Source organism: Citrus clementina, unplaced genomic scaffold (genome assembly GCF_000493195.1).
Source record: "Citrus clementina cultivar Clemenules unplaced genomic scaffold, Citrus_clementina_v1.0 scaffold_9, whole genome shotgun sequence".
NCBI lineage: Eukaryota > Viridiplantae > Streptophyta > Magnoliopsida > Sapindales > Rutaceae > Citrus > Citrus x clementina.
The window spans coordinates 153,962-170,884 of NW_006261964.1; the positions used below are offsets into that span (position 1 = coordinate 153,962).

General features: G+C 33.7%; 2 protein-coding genes across 4 annotated transcripts; both read left to right on the forward strand.

Moving 5' to 3' along the window:
* Window positions 1–1,247, forward strand: LOC18031895 (late embryogenesis abundant protein D-29). Its single transcript, XM_006419162.2, has 2 exons — window positions 1–515; window positions 643–1,247. The coding sequence occupies exons 1-2, from the start codon at window positions 215–217 to the stop codon at window positions 1,017–1,019; spliced, it is 678 nt and encodes a 225-aa protein (XP_006419225.1). The 5' UTR covers window positions 1–214; the 3' UTR covers window positions 1,020–1,247.
* Window positions 1,248–12,340: 11,093 nt separating this feature from the next.
* On the forward strand, window positions 12,341–16,816 carry LOC18031654 (CBL-interacting serine/threonine-protein kinase 1). 3 transcript variants are annotated; one of them, XM_024179005.1, is made up of 12 exons: window positions 12,341–12,803; window positions 13,365–13,427; window positions 14,398–14,469; window positions 14,610–14,717; window positions 14,823–14,903; window positions 14,980–15,159; window positions 15,259–15,471; window positions 15,576–15,680; window positions 15,783–15,899; window positions 16,018–16,080; window positions 16,199–16,273; window positions 16,705–16,816. In XM_024179005.1, the coding sequence occupies exons 1-12, from the start codon at window positions 12,624–12,626 to the stop codon at window positions 16,753–16,755; spliced, it is 1,308 nt and encodes a 435-aa protein (XP_024034773.1). In that variant the 5' UTR covers window positions 12,341–12,623; the 3' UTR covers window positions 16,756–16,816. The 3 variants fall into 3 exon arrangements, with proteins under 3 accessions (XP_024034773.1, XP_006419226.1, XP_006419227.1); XM_006419163.2 differs by lacking the exon at window positions 16,705–16,816 and adding an exon at window positions 16,349–16,686; XM_006419164.2 differs by lacking the exon at window positions 16,705–16,816 and adding an exon at window positions 16,376–16,686 and having other exon boundaries at window positions 12,344–12,803.
* Window positions 16,817–16,923: the final 107 nt, after the last annotated feature.

The window sequence follows — 16,923 nt, forward strand, 5'->3', positions numbered from 1 at the left end:
CCCCCCCCCCCCCCACAGAATTCCATTCATTAAAGTTTCGGACAAATTGATTTCGATAATCAAAGAGGATTTAATTTCATTCACATTTCACTACCTATTTACTATATATGATTACATAGTTTAGTATACACACAAATAATTAGGGTAATTAATTAATTAAATATTAGTTGTTTAGTTGTTGTTGTTGTTGCTGCTGTTGAGGGCTGAGAGCTGGATGTATAAAACAAGCATGGATTTGAAGGAGCAAAGTAGGCGTCGGTTATTCTGTGGTGGTTTGGGATTGGCATTGCTACTGATGATGAGTGTTGGCGTTAGCCGTTGCGGTTGCGCAGAGGAAGGTGGTGTAAACCAGAAGGATCAGGCAACAGAGTCGTGGACCGATTGGGCCAAGGATAAGATTTCTGAAGGACTCCGTCTCAAGGGCTCTGAAGACTCACTTAATTCCGCTGCTGCGCCTGACAAAGCTTCCGAATCTGCTAAAGCCGCCAAAGACAAAGTTCAAGACGTTGCTTCAGGTTCAATATATAACACTTCCTAGTTCCATTCCTTCATTTTATATGATAATTAATTAAATTTGAAATTAATTAGCGAGGTCATAATTAAACATATATATATATATATATACACGACATGCTTGCGCAGAAGTTGGTGCGGAGAAAGCCAAAGAAACGAAGGACGCCATGTACAAGTCATCGGAGAAGGCGAGTGATATCACGAAAAAAGCTGCAGACAAGGCTGGTGACGTTAAAGATGCGGCAACCGAGAAAGCTAGTGAAGCAACCGATGCTGCTAAGGAGAAGGCTGGTGAGATTAAAGACAAGGCAAAGGAGACTGAAGAAAGGGCGGGTCAGAAGAAAGAGGAGCATGCAAGCTGGGCCAAGGAGAAAGCGAAACAAGGGTTTGAAGCTGCCAAAACCAAAGCCGAGGAAACCCTTGAGGCTGCTAAGCGTACATCACAAGAGATCAAAGACAATTTAGCTGGTGCCGCCCCTACTGGTACCCGTGATGACGAGCTTTGAGCTCTGAGATCGAGCTACCTAGATGCGCTTAATTCTGAGAGCTGGCTAGATGTCTAATTAGTTTCTGTTGCTTAATTTCGCCTACATATACTGATGTGGGTTCAGTTTCCTTTTTAGTACTTGTAATAATGCACGTGTGTTTGTATCCTCCTTTTGTCAATGTACTGCATTTTGTATCTTCTTTCACCGGAAGGTTTTGTAAGGCTAGCTCTGGCTTTTTCATCTTAACTCTTAAATCAGGAGTAGCACTTGTATGGTAGAATCAACGTCAGTGTCAGACTCCACATGTACATGTATGTGTACGTATGTCAATGTGATGCATACGTACATGCACATATTCGCGCAATTAAGTCTTTTTAACTTATTATGTGATTTTCACCCGCCACGCACCCAAGTTATTCGGCGAGTCGTGTGGTCGAGTCCGTCCCAAAAAGGGCCAACTGGATTGGATCGAGAGATTTGTTTGGGCCATTCAGTTCACGTCACATACAAAGACTAATCTTTTATGTCTTGTAAATCTAATTTGCTGGTCTCACGACGGCAGCTGCAATTGGCCACTAATGTCTAATTGCCACCCTCTGTTTATTATTATGTACCACGGAATCGATAGCCCGAGACAGGAATCATAAAATTTTGTGTCTCTCTTTATGTGGATGATGTTGTAACTCAAAAACTTTTTGTTTGTTCAACTAGTAATGGGCATTAATTTAATTGCACTGAATGTGCGCATAAATAATATAACATGTAAGCGTTTTGGCTAACAATATCGCCTCACCTCGCCCATAATATAGAGTGCTGTTCGATCAGGAGGAAGACTGGTGAAACACCAAAGGCCACCATTGGCTGGACATGGTGGACTCCGACCATGTGCAGCCAACGAAAATAAAAAAGAAACAATTTGGGGGCCGTTGGACTTCAATTCAACGGTCCCAAATTCCTTCCCAGGTTGTGTTTGATAAGTCTAGGAGACACAAATACGTGGGGTGAAGGAAGATCAACAGGATCATGGCACTCCTCGTGCAACTGGTATGACCACAGAGCCTGGGAACAATACAAGGTCAAGGCTCGAACGAAATGCATGCATGCGTGGGATATGTGGCCAAGTTGTGGGGCTTAGTTCTGCATGACGACTTGGTCTAGTTTTCTATTCAAAGTTCACATTATTAATTACTGTATTGTGGTCTGTTAATTAAGTCTATTTGGAGTCTATTGCTTGAGTCGATAATTTAGGAGTTCATTTCGTAAGTTTAAGAGAAATAATTATTCTATTATTATTTATATTTATTGGATGCATTAATAGAATTAGGCAGAAAATATTTTTATCTAACTATTACGGTTTATTCTCAACCAAAGAGAATTTTAAGCATTTTATAAGTGTAGTTCTGACTGGAACTTATCATTAGTATCAAAGCGACGTTATCTTGTTTAAACACTTTATTATTCTCATGGCAATTAACAAAGAAAGGATTGAGAGTTTAGAAGCCAGGCTTAGAGGACTTCAAAATGGAATGCAGCAAATGGAGATTGGCGTTAATGATAAACTACATCAGCTCGAAGAGGCCATCAATCGCGTAAGTGAGGCTTTATTTTCAAATAAAGAAGGGTTCAGTCACAACATCAATAGTCACACTAGCCATTCTTACAAGGAGAACACCAAAGAGGAAGCAGATGGAAGCTGAATGATTTTCTCATAAAAAATGGCTAAGCTACAATTTCCAAGGTACACTGGTGATGATCCTACGGAGTGGCTTAGCAAAGTTTCACAATTCTTTTGACTACAATGGAATTGTAGAGGCACAAAAGGTTGCATTGGCATCATTCCACCTTGAAGGTAAACCCATCCAATGGTGGCAATGGTTGTACAAAGCTTATAAAGAGAAGCGAAGAATGATAACATTGATGGATTTTGAAGAAGAATTGTGGGCACGTTTTGGACCTACTAAATGTGAAGATTTTGATGAAGCTCTTACATTTCTCAATTTTATTCTTAACATTCTCATTTTAATTTATTTTTTTGGGGAATCCACAACGATTGAGCCAAACCGCCACCACCATCACACTCACTGACCTCAAATTTTCCAGATCCACCTATCCTTATCTAAATTTTTGATCACCGTCGCTGGTAACCCATATTTTGGTTTATTTAAAGTTTTTCCCAATATTTTCTTTATTTACAATTTTGTCACTGTGTGAAAATTGGGCCATAAACGACAAACTACCATCCTTGCCCTCCTATTTATCATGTACAGGAACTATATGCATACACTCGTCCAAACAAATTTCTTGATTGGTTGGACAAAATTGAGCATTGGTTTATAGCTTGGCGCACTCCTAAAGAAGAGCAAGTATCGTTTGCTACTAGTAGATTAAACATAAGTGTTTCAAAATAGTGGGATGAGTTGCAAATTTCTCGACTACAAGTTCGAATTACAAGATGATTTGATCTTACACTGCAAGTTTCGTCCTCCAGATTGCATTCAAACTCGAGAACAAGTTTCTTTTAACAATGGGAGAATGATGTAGGACGTTAATTTAGGTTAATTAAAGATTCTAGAGTTTTATTATTCAAGAACTTTCTATTTTAATTAGAGTCAATCATGTATGTGTCTTCATCTTTTATTTCTATTATAATTATAATTTAATTTTCTTTTTTAAATTAACTTATGGAAATAGATTTACTTTATTATAAATAGAGAGATCTTATTATTATTTTCATAACTTCATATTCAGTTATTCAATAAAATCCCTCTTTTATAATTTCCTCTGGGATTATCTATTAAATTCTCTCTTGTAGAGTCGTTTGAATTAAAGCGTTATCTAATCTTGCTTTGTACATTATTAAAAATCTCATTTAGTTATTTTGGATTAGAATGAGATCTAATAACACTTCAATTAGATCGTAATCTAATCGCATTGACTTAATCTAATACTAGAACGATACCTAATTTACCTACCCTATCAATTTCCGTTTCCGCTGCGCCTCACTCCATCAATGCTTATCGGACATATTTTTCAGACTGAGTGACTAAAACTTCTTTCACTAGGAAAATTTTATTTTTCTAAATGCGCATGAATTTCAAAAAAGTAAAAAAAAAAAAAAAAGTGTGAGAATGATTACGGTCATTACTACAGCACTCTCACTTTCACTTTCAGTTTGTCATAGAAAAAATCTTTGAAAATTTTTGATTGTGTACATATGTGTATTAATTATATAATTCAATTGGGTGTGTATGTTACATAATCCGTAACATAGCAAGCTCCAATTCAGTTGTTGCAAATTAGAGCCACACAACACAAACTGCATGCATGCAGTAGTGTGTCTTTGTTTGTTTGTATATATATATACATATGTGTGTGTGTGTGTGTGTGTGTGTGTGTGTGTGTGGCTGTAGGGCAGGAGCAGAGCAGAGCAGAGCAATTGTGGTGTAGGCCGGGGCAATTAATATCTGGCCGGGGACGAGTTCTCATGCAACCATATAACGACAAGAAAATTAAATGATATGTCCGAAGAGGAAGAAGAAGAAGAAACCCCATGCTATGTTATGTACTAGTTTCTCGTTTGACCCGATCACATGCATGCAACTACAGGCATTCATTTCGATGCCGGTCTAGCTAGCTTTGTCCTTGACCACACATGTCGTCTAACCCCACCCGCACCCAACACACACACACACACACACACACACACACACACACACACATATATATATATGTATATGCACGAATTAATGTCGCCTTCAATTGTGGGCATGCATATATCACATAGGGAATTAATATTGCAAGTGCATGGGATATATCGACCACCATACACTACGTACACGGTGGATATAAATATAAATGAATTAGCTGCTACTATTAATTATTTACATCTGGATGCGGTCACCAGAAGCTGCGTGCAAATTAAATGGAATATTAATAATTTAGGAGGAAATTATTAAACGAAAGCTGCGTGAATTAAATTTTATGAAAGAAAAGCACGAAAAAAATCAAAAAAGGAAAGAAATTAAGGGGCACCAACCACATGTAATCGAGCTGGGTAAATATTACAATATGGGAATATAAGCTTGTTTTAATTTTCAATTCAGTTAAATTGCTTCCTAATTATAAGCTTGTTTTGGGATTGGGACCATTTAATTAAAAGAAACGCCCGGGGACCGTCCACCACAAAAATAATAATCAATACACATGCAGCATGACGGCGAGCTTGAATAGCAGAGTTTGTGTGGACGGTGGACCTGTGGTGTCTAATTTTGACATGTGAATTGTGTGAATGTGATTGTGACGGCTGATGTGACTCATGATCTGATCACATTTTACAGATTATTATTGCTCTGGACAGACGGTCAAAAAAATACAAAATGCAAAAAAGAGGTGTGACGGTCAAAAAAAAAAAAAAAAAAGAAAGTAATTAATAAATTTCCAAGGCTAAGATATTCACATACATATATTAATAGCATAAATATTAGTGGTAGTTGAACATCGTCCTTGACTTTGCATTCCAGCTATATAGCTAATTCTCGTGATTCATGATGTGCCCACTGCTTCCGTGATCAAATTTGCGGTGATTATTTAAAGTCCTCTATAGTTATAGGAGATAGACGGACATTAAGTCAATTTCATTTTCACCCACATTCATTACTCTTTCGTATCAGGGCCTATAATGAATGACACATACAATACATTACAGGCATATGATCATTATATGATCTTAATCTATATAAACTGATCAATTTCAGAACCAATTTTAAACGATTAAAACTTCTTGTATTATTATTATTATTATTATTATTATTATTATTTGATCCTAGAAGCTAGGAACAAAAGGGTATTTCTTATTTTAATTATGCCCGATTCAAATATATACGATGAGTAGTCAGTCAATCATTCAGTTGTTACCATCATGTGTGCATATATTCCTTTGGCTTTGTATTTTATTTATAACGTGTTGCCGAAAAACAAAAAAAAGCACTTCCTTTCTTGTGGCTCAATTATTTGTGTTTGTTGTGTACAAGTTAAAAAGAAAACTTTAATCATTAGTAAATTGAATACAATAATACGTTGATGGGTATCTATTATCTACTCTTTTTTTTAATACTGTTTATACAGGACTGTAGGTATTACAATTAATATTTACACACAGATTCTACAATTGGGACCTTCATCGTGGCATGTACTCCTCTGAAGCGCTGCCAAAATTCTTCAAACCCTCTCAAATATTCGAGGGCTGTCCACTCTACTCACATTTCGTGAGGAATAGACTGGCTCCACTCAATTATGTGATAATTAAGGAAAGATTGTAAATAAACCTCATAAATACTTTTATGGAGGCTCGAACCCTTGCACTCATTATTCTAAGTGCAAGGGCTCTCCCACTGGACCAAAGGTCCATTGGTACATTATCTACTTACTTGTACATTACTCATTGCATAACACACACGCAAAAGAAAACTTGCACATCGGATAAGGATAACTTTGTTGATAGTTGAATATTCTTCATCTTCTTCTCCTTCTTCATCTCCATTAATGATATTATATATGCAAGTGCATGAATATTCTTCATAAGTTTCATGTTAGCAGCCATCAAGAAAGTTTAATTATTGATACGTAATTGAGTTTATCACCATTGGATTTATTTATATACCAACGTTTTAATCCGTCGTGATTTTCCTTTTTCTCATTACGTGTATAATTGCTCGATTAATAAAAGCAAGGGTTGAATTAGGAGAGAACACGACATAATTAATTATTAACAAAATTATCATTAACCGTAGCTTATTGATTAAATTAAGAATCAGCCGACTCCATTTTTTTCTGGCTATATTGCTTGTCGAGAGGGCGCTGCTCGATTAACACAATAGTGCAATGATCTACACTAATATAAGTTTCATTAATATGAGGCGACTCGCAAGTAAAATTTAATTTCATTGGAAATATATATATAGAATTAATGATCAATAACATTACTTGAGCAAAATGGCCATTTAGCTTTTGTCTTACTGAAAACAAATTGCCATGTACAATCAAATTACAGAGCGATGTTATTTGATCTCACTAATTTCATCTAAACACTCGCTCTTTATTTAGATTTTCTATTAGTATAATATTTTTTTATAAAATTACCTAATGAACCCTGTTTTTTCTTTCTACTCCTCGTACTACCACCCATCTACCCCACGCATTTTCTTCTTTCAATGATCATTGCCAGTGAATATGAAAGTTTTCTGTCCAAAACTGATAAATTTAGATTTTGTATGGGCCATCATCAATTTAAAAAAAAAAAAACACACACTATTCAAAATTAAATTTTAATAGCAGTGGTTAAATTAGATCAATTTCATGACGGAACATTGATAATGGCCGTTAAATTATAATAATAAATATAAATTTAATATTTATATTTCTATTATCCATCAGTAGTGCTCCACCTTGATGTTGATCTAACTTAGCCGGACCCATTTACAAAGCCAGTAAATTTTCCTTTTACATAAAACGAAAGTCACGATCCAAATGACATCCACCTTCTTTGACCTTATTGAAGAAAGTGGATTATGATGACATGAAATTGTAAGCTTTGCTTAGAAGTCATTGATCCCAGCGCCAATAAGCACCATGGTTAAGGTCCACGAGAGTTTTCCTCCAATAATTAAAGAAATTGGGTTATGATTTATTGACAATGCAATTGTGATTTAATAAGAAATGATAAGAATTGATGTCGTGTAAGTGAGAATTTAGTTTACGGGATATTGCGGTAAATAAATAGAGAATATATACATTTGATCTGCATAAGAAAGAAAGAAAAAATGAAGGGTAATTTTGATAATGCATGTTGAGTTACAAAGATAGTAATGTAAATCACTTTAGATCAATGTGCGTTTTAACCTCAAACAAGCTAAGTAATGCTTAATTGACTCAAAAACCACTTTACTTAATAAATTGGTAAATCACTTTTTCTTAAACCACTTTACTTAATAAATTGGTAAATCACTTTTTCATCAAAAATAATAATAATAAATTGGTAAATCACTTTTTCGTCCTCTTGTGCTTGAGTAATTCACTTTACTTAATAAATTGGTAAATCACTTTTTCAGCAAAAATAATAATAATAAATTGGTAAATCACTTTTTCGTCCTCTTGTACTTGAGTAATTCAATATTCAAGATTCCTCTGTACGTTATGGGAAAAATTATGTTTAATTATTTGGAGATAAATTTGATTTAATTTGGATCTAAATATCTTGACCGTGCCAAACCCTATCTAAGCAAGGTTTCAACAGATTATTATTATTTTTTTTTGTTATAGATTTTTTAATGTAAATATTAATAAATTATAATAAATATAATATTAATGAAATCTACTTTCAAAAAATATTCTAATATTATTAACGCCAAATTTGTAGAACTGTTAAAATATTTAAAGAATAGATCAACAGGGTGGACGTAATTCAAACTTTTAAATTGTGAATTTTAAGCAATACAATGAAAAAAAAAGAAGAACAAATAATAGTGCATTTTTACAAAATAGTTTTGTGTTGCTCCATGACCGAACATATTGCTCAAATTTGTATTTTATAGAGAGTACACATCCACAAATTCTTGAAATGTTTAAGAGCATGTTTGATAGTGATAAAAAGAATTAAAAACAAGTTTGACAATAGAATCTTAGATTTAGTTTGTTCTGACTTTTTAAATAAAACTTATTTAAGTAAAGTTTTTGTTAATACAACTTTTAAGAGGGAGATTTTTTACCCAAAAAATATTAATTATTTGATTGTCAATGAGAGTTTTTATTAAAAATTATAAAATTACATTAATAGGCAAGTTTTTTTATTTTTTATTTTATATAGTTATGTTATGGAAGGAATGAAATAAAATTATCAAATAAGTAAATGATATTTTTTATATTTAATATATAAAAAAATTTAATCTCTAATCTCAAAAACTTAAAATTTAAGAGGTAAAATTTAATCTTGTCATGCCACATCAGTTTGTACAAAATAAGTTTGTACAAGAGTTTGTGGTTATATTATTACTCAAAAATCAAAATAATAACTACTAGTAGAGACAAAGTAACTTGTTTAATTTTGAAAAGTTATTTTTAAACAAAAATAAATAAATAAATAATAACAAAAATTTTAATAAAATATTATGAAATGAAATAAGTACTCATGGCCATATAATAAGTCATACTAAACAAACATACTACTTTCTATTAAATTAATTTCGGTCGCATCCTCTTGGGTCTCGTGTAGAATACGCATGTAAACGGGCCAAAATAAACTAGTATAGTGTTTGTGAGCGAGTGAATTATACGGTAGCTTAAATTAATTTAGGGTCGGTTTGTAGAAACTAATATATTTTATGAGTTTATGCAAATGCAAACGTTTATATATATATATATATATATTTTAATATTAAATCTTGACGCAAATGCAAACGTTTATGAGAAGCTAAACTTCTGAAGTGATAAGGCCGGTTTGGGGGTGGCACCATCACCATGAACGTGGCCCAATAATTTGAGCACATAAAAAGTGAGGGGTCAATATGATATGATATGATATCATCTTTATGTTTGTCTTATATGAACAGCGCACACCCAAAGGGGGAGATAGATGAAAATTATGTCATCCCACAAAATCTGAGGCCCGTGTCTTAAGCCGAAAGTCAGTATTTTACTCTTTGGCCCCACACACACATGAATCTTGTAAATTAACCTTAATTAAATAAAAATTAAAAAAGCGGCCGCAGCAAACGTTGTGCAATAATTATTAATAATTAAATAATTGAAAAACTGAGACGCACATGATGCGATGATAGCAGGATAGGATATCGCCACGCAGCGCATTATCTTTGAATCATTAACTATTTACCAACTCCTTGTACTTACTTAAGTTATGCTGTGCTTGTGCACACAAGATTCTTTCTTGAAAATTTAATATTAAGAGAGGGAGGGAAATCCCTAACTTTGCTTTCCATGAAGTAGGGATAAAATATATATATATATATTCATAAGACCGTCGTGGTGTGTATTCTTTTTTTTTATTTCATCATCATACTATCTTGATTTGGTGGTTTGATTTTAAAATGAAGATTTTATTAAACGGTTTTTTATATATATAAAAATAAATAAAATTACGATTAGAACTGTCTCACATAAACTCTTCTTCCAATTATTATTTTAAATAATTCCTGGAAGGAATAAAATCACCAGATAAATAAATAAAATCAAAGTGCGAATATCAATGAATAAAAAAAAGGGATTACATGTATTCTTTGAGATGTTGGGTTGTTCTCTTCAATCTCTCAATTTTATTTATTATCCCCAAGTATTTATTCCTCTTTTCGCTTTTGGGTTTGGTAAAACCAATTTTATTTTTAACGTAATGAATATATATCTTGCATCTTCCATACTCATCCTTTCTTTTCCCTTTTTTGGATTGGTTTACTAATTCAACAAATTGTCCCATCAGTTATCAGATAACACCATCCATTGACTAGTATATATGGGGAATGTAAAATTAAAATTAAAATTATAGACACAAATGTGACACAAAATCCTTAAAAGATAAAAAAGAGTCAAGACCAAGCCAAATAAAATTCTAATGAACCATCAAATATGTAAAATGTTTTTATTTTGAATATTTATTTTTTTGGTATATGAGATAAAATTTTATGGTTTCGATAAAACAATACGAGAGTACGTTGTTTTTTTTTTTTAATACTGTTTACGCATTAGATTACTGTATTACATAAATATTTACAACTGCTATTAGAGCAGACATTACACTGATATTTACAATCAGATATATAACTACGACTTATATTATTATATTAATTTTGTGAAATACATGCTCAAACATATGACACTCACATATAAGGAATATATCTACTCCACTCGCATTTCGTAAGGGAGAAAGATTTACAAATTAACTTCACATAATTTTTTACTTAATTGAGGGAGGTTGAGCATATGGAGACTCCAACCACTAGCTTTATAGTCCTGTTTAACTTTGAGAGTAGTGGTTCACCACTGGACCAAAACCTAAATGGCTTACATTGTTGAAACACTCCATAGAACAGTTTTAACATAAATAGAATAAACCATAATTAATGAGATGAATCAACAATAACCTCACGAGTCAAAGTTGTACGATCAAAAGTAGAAAAAAGGTCTAAAATATGACGTAAAATAAATAAGACGATTAAAGAAACATTCGAAAAAACGCATAAACCGTGCGGTTTAAGCGCTTTAAGTTTTAAATCTTTAAAACCCTACAGTTTTAAAGTTTTTCCGCATGTTTCCCGTCCTTTATGATTCCGAATCAGAAAACTATTATATATGTATATATATGTGTGTGTGTGTGTGTGTGTGTGTGTGTGTGTGTGTGTGTGTGTATAAAATTACAAAAACGTGCGGTGTGTGTGAAATAACAAGAGTGAAAAGACTGTCCTGTCTTGTTTTGTCTTGTTCTGGGACACGAGAAAGAGAACCAACGTGGGGGGTTTTGGGGCAAGGCAACATCCAATAGGCAAAGTAAAACTCTAATGGTGTGTTTGCTTCATGGAATGAGAATTGAGTGAAATGATAATGGACTGAGAATGTGAATGAGCTGGAATGAGAACGAGATTTGAATATTTACTTGGCAAAAATAAATAGGAATGAGAATATGCATGAATGTCATTAATGTGTTTACTTGGTAAAATAATTGGAAATGAGAAATGAAAATGAGAATTAATTTATCAAAATACCTATAGTATTAAATAATGTAATTTTCATTAACTAGATACATGTATAAATATTATTATAAAAATGATAAAAATGATAATAATAATAATAATAATAAATGTTAATAATGATAATATTAATAAAAATAATAACAACAATAATTAATAATAACTAAAATAATAAAGTTAAAAAATTTAATAATAATAATAATAATAATATTTAAAATAATAAAATTAATTGTGATTTGAACGAGAATAATTTGATAAATACGAAAAAATTATAGGGATATAAAAGTCAGTTCAAGAAATGAGAATCTTAATTACCAACCATCCATAGGAATGAGATTCCTATTCCTTGTTTTTAAATTATGTGGGACTCATACATTTTATTTTTATTCTTAAATTATATTTTATCAAATAAATATAAATTTTATTTTTATTTATTTATTCTTATTTCCTAAACCTTTGCGTAAAGAGACCATAAAAGAAGAAGAAGCAAAAGAAGGTTCTGTGCTAAGTTGTAACACAGCACAAAATCAATCTTATTTTACTATTTATGTGATAATAATTAAAAAAATAAATAAAAAAGAGCAGTTGTTGACTTGTTGACGTTGTGCTGTGTTTTTGGCGTTTCAAAATCTCAATTGTCAATCGAAACACAATACGCGGCGGCATTCATTTCATTGCCCCGTGAAGTCCATATAAAGGAGGCCCCCCATTGAAGAGCCTTGAATCCCACACCTCATATCTCATATCTCCTCAAACAGAAACTGAAAAAAACTGAAACATAACATACAACAACAAGAGTCAGAGTTTCAGATATACACGAATACAAAATCCAATCTTGCTTAATTTGTTGCTTGGTCGGGAAGTGATACAGTGAATGGTGATAGCAGAGAAGAAGCAGGAGGGAATGCGACTGGGAAGGTATGAGCTAGGAAGGACATTAGGTGAAGGCAATTTTGGCAAAGTTAAGTTTGCTCAGGACTTAGATTCTGGCCTCCCTTTTGCTGTCAAGATCCTCGAGAAGAACAGGATCATCCACCTCAAGATCACTGATCAGGTTTTTCCTTCCTTTATCCTTTTGTTTTATTGTTTTCCTTTTTTTTCTTCTTTTTTTTTTTTCAAAAAAAAACAACAACAACAACGACAACAATTCTTTTAATTCTCTTCTCATTCTCATGGGTTCTTTCTCTGGGTTGTTTATTCATATCATATGGCTTATGCCTGCCTGCTGCCTGCAAATAATGATAATAATATCAATAGATTCTGCTTTCTTCTTCATCTGGGTATCGTTTTATTCGCTATTCACATGGGTTTTTTTTTTTTTTTTTTCAAGTCAACTTTGGCTGCAACCTAACTTGGTTGTTACTGAATCTTGATTCATTCATGATTCTGTAATGTTTTCGGTTCTGTTTTGCCTGCAAAGTTAAGTATTTGATTTTTTTTCAACAACGGGAGGTGGACGTGCAGTGGATTGAATGTCAAAATGGCTAATGATTTTGCTTTGTCTCTTCTTAAATCAACTTTCAAGGAGGCCAACGTTCTGACTCCATTCTTATTCGTCCATTATCTTCTCATCTCTTACACTTTTCTCTGCTTCATTATTTGTTAATTTTGCCAGATTAAGAGAGAGATCGCCACCTTGAAGCTTCTCAAACATCCTAATGTTGTCAGATTACATGAGGTAATTTCCATTTTTTAAAAATTTATGTTTCTGTTAATTTTCCTCTAAAGTGTGAGCATTAGTTTATTATTATTATTACTAATAAGATGATTTGCAAAATTGTGGGAGTTGATATGACCTTATCCCCTTTTTCTTTCCCCTTCTGATGAGCTTGCAAAGCTGTTTTGGATTCCTTTCCCTTAATCATGGCCTACCCCCCAACCCCAAGAACAGATTCCAGATTCAAAGCAAACTCTAGCACTGCTGTGCTGTCTCTCAACCTTTCTCTCTCTTTTTTTTTTTTTTTTTGGGATCTATTCTTAATTTCTTCTTTCAATTTGATTCTATCTACAATTTTTCATTGGATCAATGGAATCGCCCTGATGGGATTCTTTCCAACCATTGGATCATTGGACTTGTTCACAAAAGTCTGCTGAGTGAACAATAAATAATTCACATTGTTGGTTCACGTGACATGGACCAGTGATTTCTCTTGAATGGATTCTATGCAGAAATTAAATCCAAATACCCAACGGCCAATGATTCTCTGACACCCACCCAATATTAAAAACCAAAGAAATTGGTTCTGGTTGGCGTTGGTTGGAATAACGCCGGTGATTACTGAATTGAATATGAACCCCACCTCCAATTATCTTTCGTTGTGGGATCCACTGTGCATTCTTTGGTTTATGCATCGAGTCAGACAAGAAATTTATGTTGCATCAATTCTGACTCACAATTTTATTTTTATTTTTATCAATTCTGGCGAACGCTTGCTTTGTGTGGGTGGGGAATGGAAATGGATGGTGATCTGTAATGAATTTCTGAGTAGGTTTTGATCACCTGAGCCGTCAGTTTGCATTGCGTGTATGGCACTTTGTTTGACTAATTTTAGCCAATAATTAAAATGACCTTTATGTGTGTATGACAAACAATTAGTGGTATGCAATGAAATTGATATTTTTTCGATTTGCTGCCAAAAAAATTGCAGGTCTTGGCTAGCAAAAGCAAGATTTACATGGTCCTGGAATATGTGACTGGTGGAGAGTTGTTTGACAAAATTGTAAGGATCCCTCTTCCATCTAATTTGGTTTAGGATTTCTCACGCCCAAAGTGAAGCAACCACTAAAACTCTAAATTTTCTTATGTGATTCAATGTTAAATATGTCTGTGATGTAGCTAAGCTCTGGTCTTGTGGTGCAGGCATCAAAGGGAAGACTTCAAGAAGCCGAAGGGAGAAAGCTTTTCCAGCAGTTGATTGACGGTGTGAGTTACTGTCACAACAAAGGTGTTTTCCATCGGGATCTCAAGGTTATTTTGAAGACTTGTGACATGAGAATTGCCACTTTGCAAGTTTTTCTATTAACTTTCTTGCTCGTGATTGTAATACGACCATGGAAATTCAATGTGTTGCAGTTAGAAAACATTCTTCTTGATTCCAAAGGAAATATAAAGATATCTGATTTCGGCCTTAGTGCTCTTCCCCAGCATTTTAGGGTAATGTTTTCTGTTACCGAAAGCTTCCGGCACTGATTATTTTCAATTTGTTGATTCGTTTCTTCAATTCAATCAGGATGATGGGTTACTTCACACAACCTGCGGAAGTCCAAACTATGTTGCCCCCGAGGTTCTTGCCAATAGAGGGTACGACGGTGCCACCTCAGATATATGGTCATGCGGCGTTATCTTATACGTAATCCTCACTGGATACCTACCTTTTGATGATAGAAATCTTGCTGTTCTTTATCAGAAGGTAACAAAAAGTTGCTTCTGATCTTTTGTTTCTTCTAATGTATTACCATGAAATTGAAGACATTGTTATAAGTGAATCTCATTAAATTTGGAATTTCAGATCTTCAGGGGAGATTTTAAGCTACCAAAATGGCTGTCACCTGGAGCTCAAAACTTATTAAGGAAGATTCTTGAACCAAATCCTGTTAAACGGATAACAATAGCTGGTATTAAAGCTGACGAATGGTTTGAGCAGGACTACACTCCTGCAAATCCCGATGATGACGAAGAAGATATATTTGTTGATAATGAAGCCTTCTCAATGCATGAAGTGGTAAGAACTTGTAAATTCTCTTTTCATTACCCCTTATCGGGTATATTTTATAAATTTAAAGCCTTTTTTTTCCACACAAATAAAGGATTGTACTTTTGCAACAGCCATCTGATGGGGACAGGACTCCTGGTTCGCCCCCCCTCATCAATGCTTTCCAGTTAATCGGGATGTCCTCGTGCCTGGACCTCTCAGGTTTCTTCGAGAAAGAGGTAAATGTAAAAGTTAGGAATTGCAATTTTTAAACATCTTTTTCAGTATTTTTTATGGTACCTGACCTCTAAAGTACTGGCTTTATGCTTGGGTTAATTTAGGATGTCTCAGAGAGGAAGATCAGATTTACATCCAATCATTCTGCAAAAGATTTGCTTGAGAGGATTGAAGATATCGTCACGGAGATGGGATTTCGAGTCCAGAAGAAAAATGGAAAGGTTAATATAAGTTCTCAACTTACACATTTTAACATAAAAATTTCTGTGATATCTAACATAAACTATGTTATATATCATAAGTCTATTAACTTAACAATGTGTATTCTTATGTATCTAGTTGAAAGCAACTCAAGAGCACAAGCCACAGAAGAGCCTAGGTAGTCTTTCAGTTGCCGCTGAGGTAATACATCTAAATTTTCTGAGCAAATCATGCAGTTTTAGTAATTTTTTTATAGTAGTCAACGGTGTTTGTGCTTACATAACTGATTGTTAAATTAATCCTTACCTCATTATATCAGGTATTTGAGATTAGCCCATCCTTATATGTAGTTGAATTGAGAAAATCATATGGAGACCCAACAGTATATAGACAGGTATGTACTTGAATCTCCTCTCTAAAGCTTCCTCCTCTTTAAATCTCCCTCAGAACACATTTTACTGACATCTAGATCAAAACTTCAATTGTGTTTGTGCAGCTGTGTAACAAGCTGTCGAGTGATTTAGGACTTCCTCCAAGCCAAGAGTTGCTAGCCACAGAAGTGTGAGCATCTCTGGCGTTACTAGCTGAAACAATATCTAGGATATCAACCTTGGGTGGGAATGTAGTTCGACCTCATATGATAAAGATTTATATGAAATTATTCATTAGTTATTCTTTCTGGAGGTGTCTCAAAGTCAAGTAAATGTATTCATAAATTCAAAAGCCCAGATAGATAAGACATACCAAAGATTGTAAATAAACAGTAGTTTTAATTATGTTGCAGGCAGTTCATCTTTTCAATTTTCATCTTGTTATTGTTGTCAGCGCTCAGCAACAAATAAAAGGATTTCTAGGGTTGTGCGTTTTAACTTCTGATTTTCGCCAGAAACATCCAAGTCTCGGGATCTTACACTAACTTCCAACCATAAACGAGAATCGACAATCTGATTAAATCAAAGGTTTTTTATTTTTTATTTTTGGTCTATGATACAACAGGTATATACACAAACAGCAATCTGACTAATCTCTGAAAAAATGTTGTGA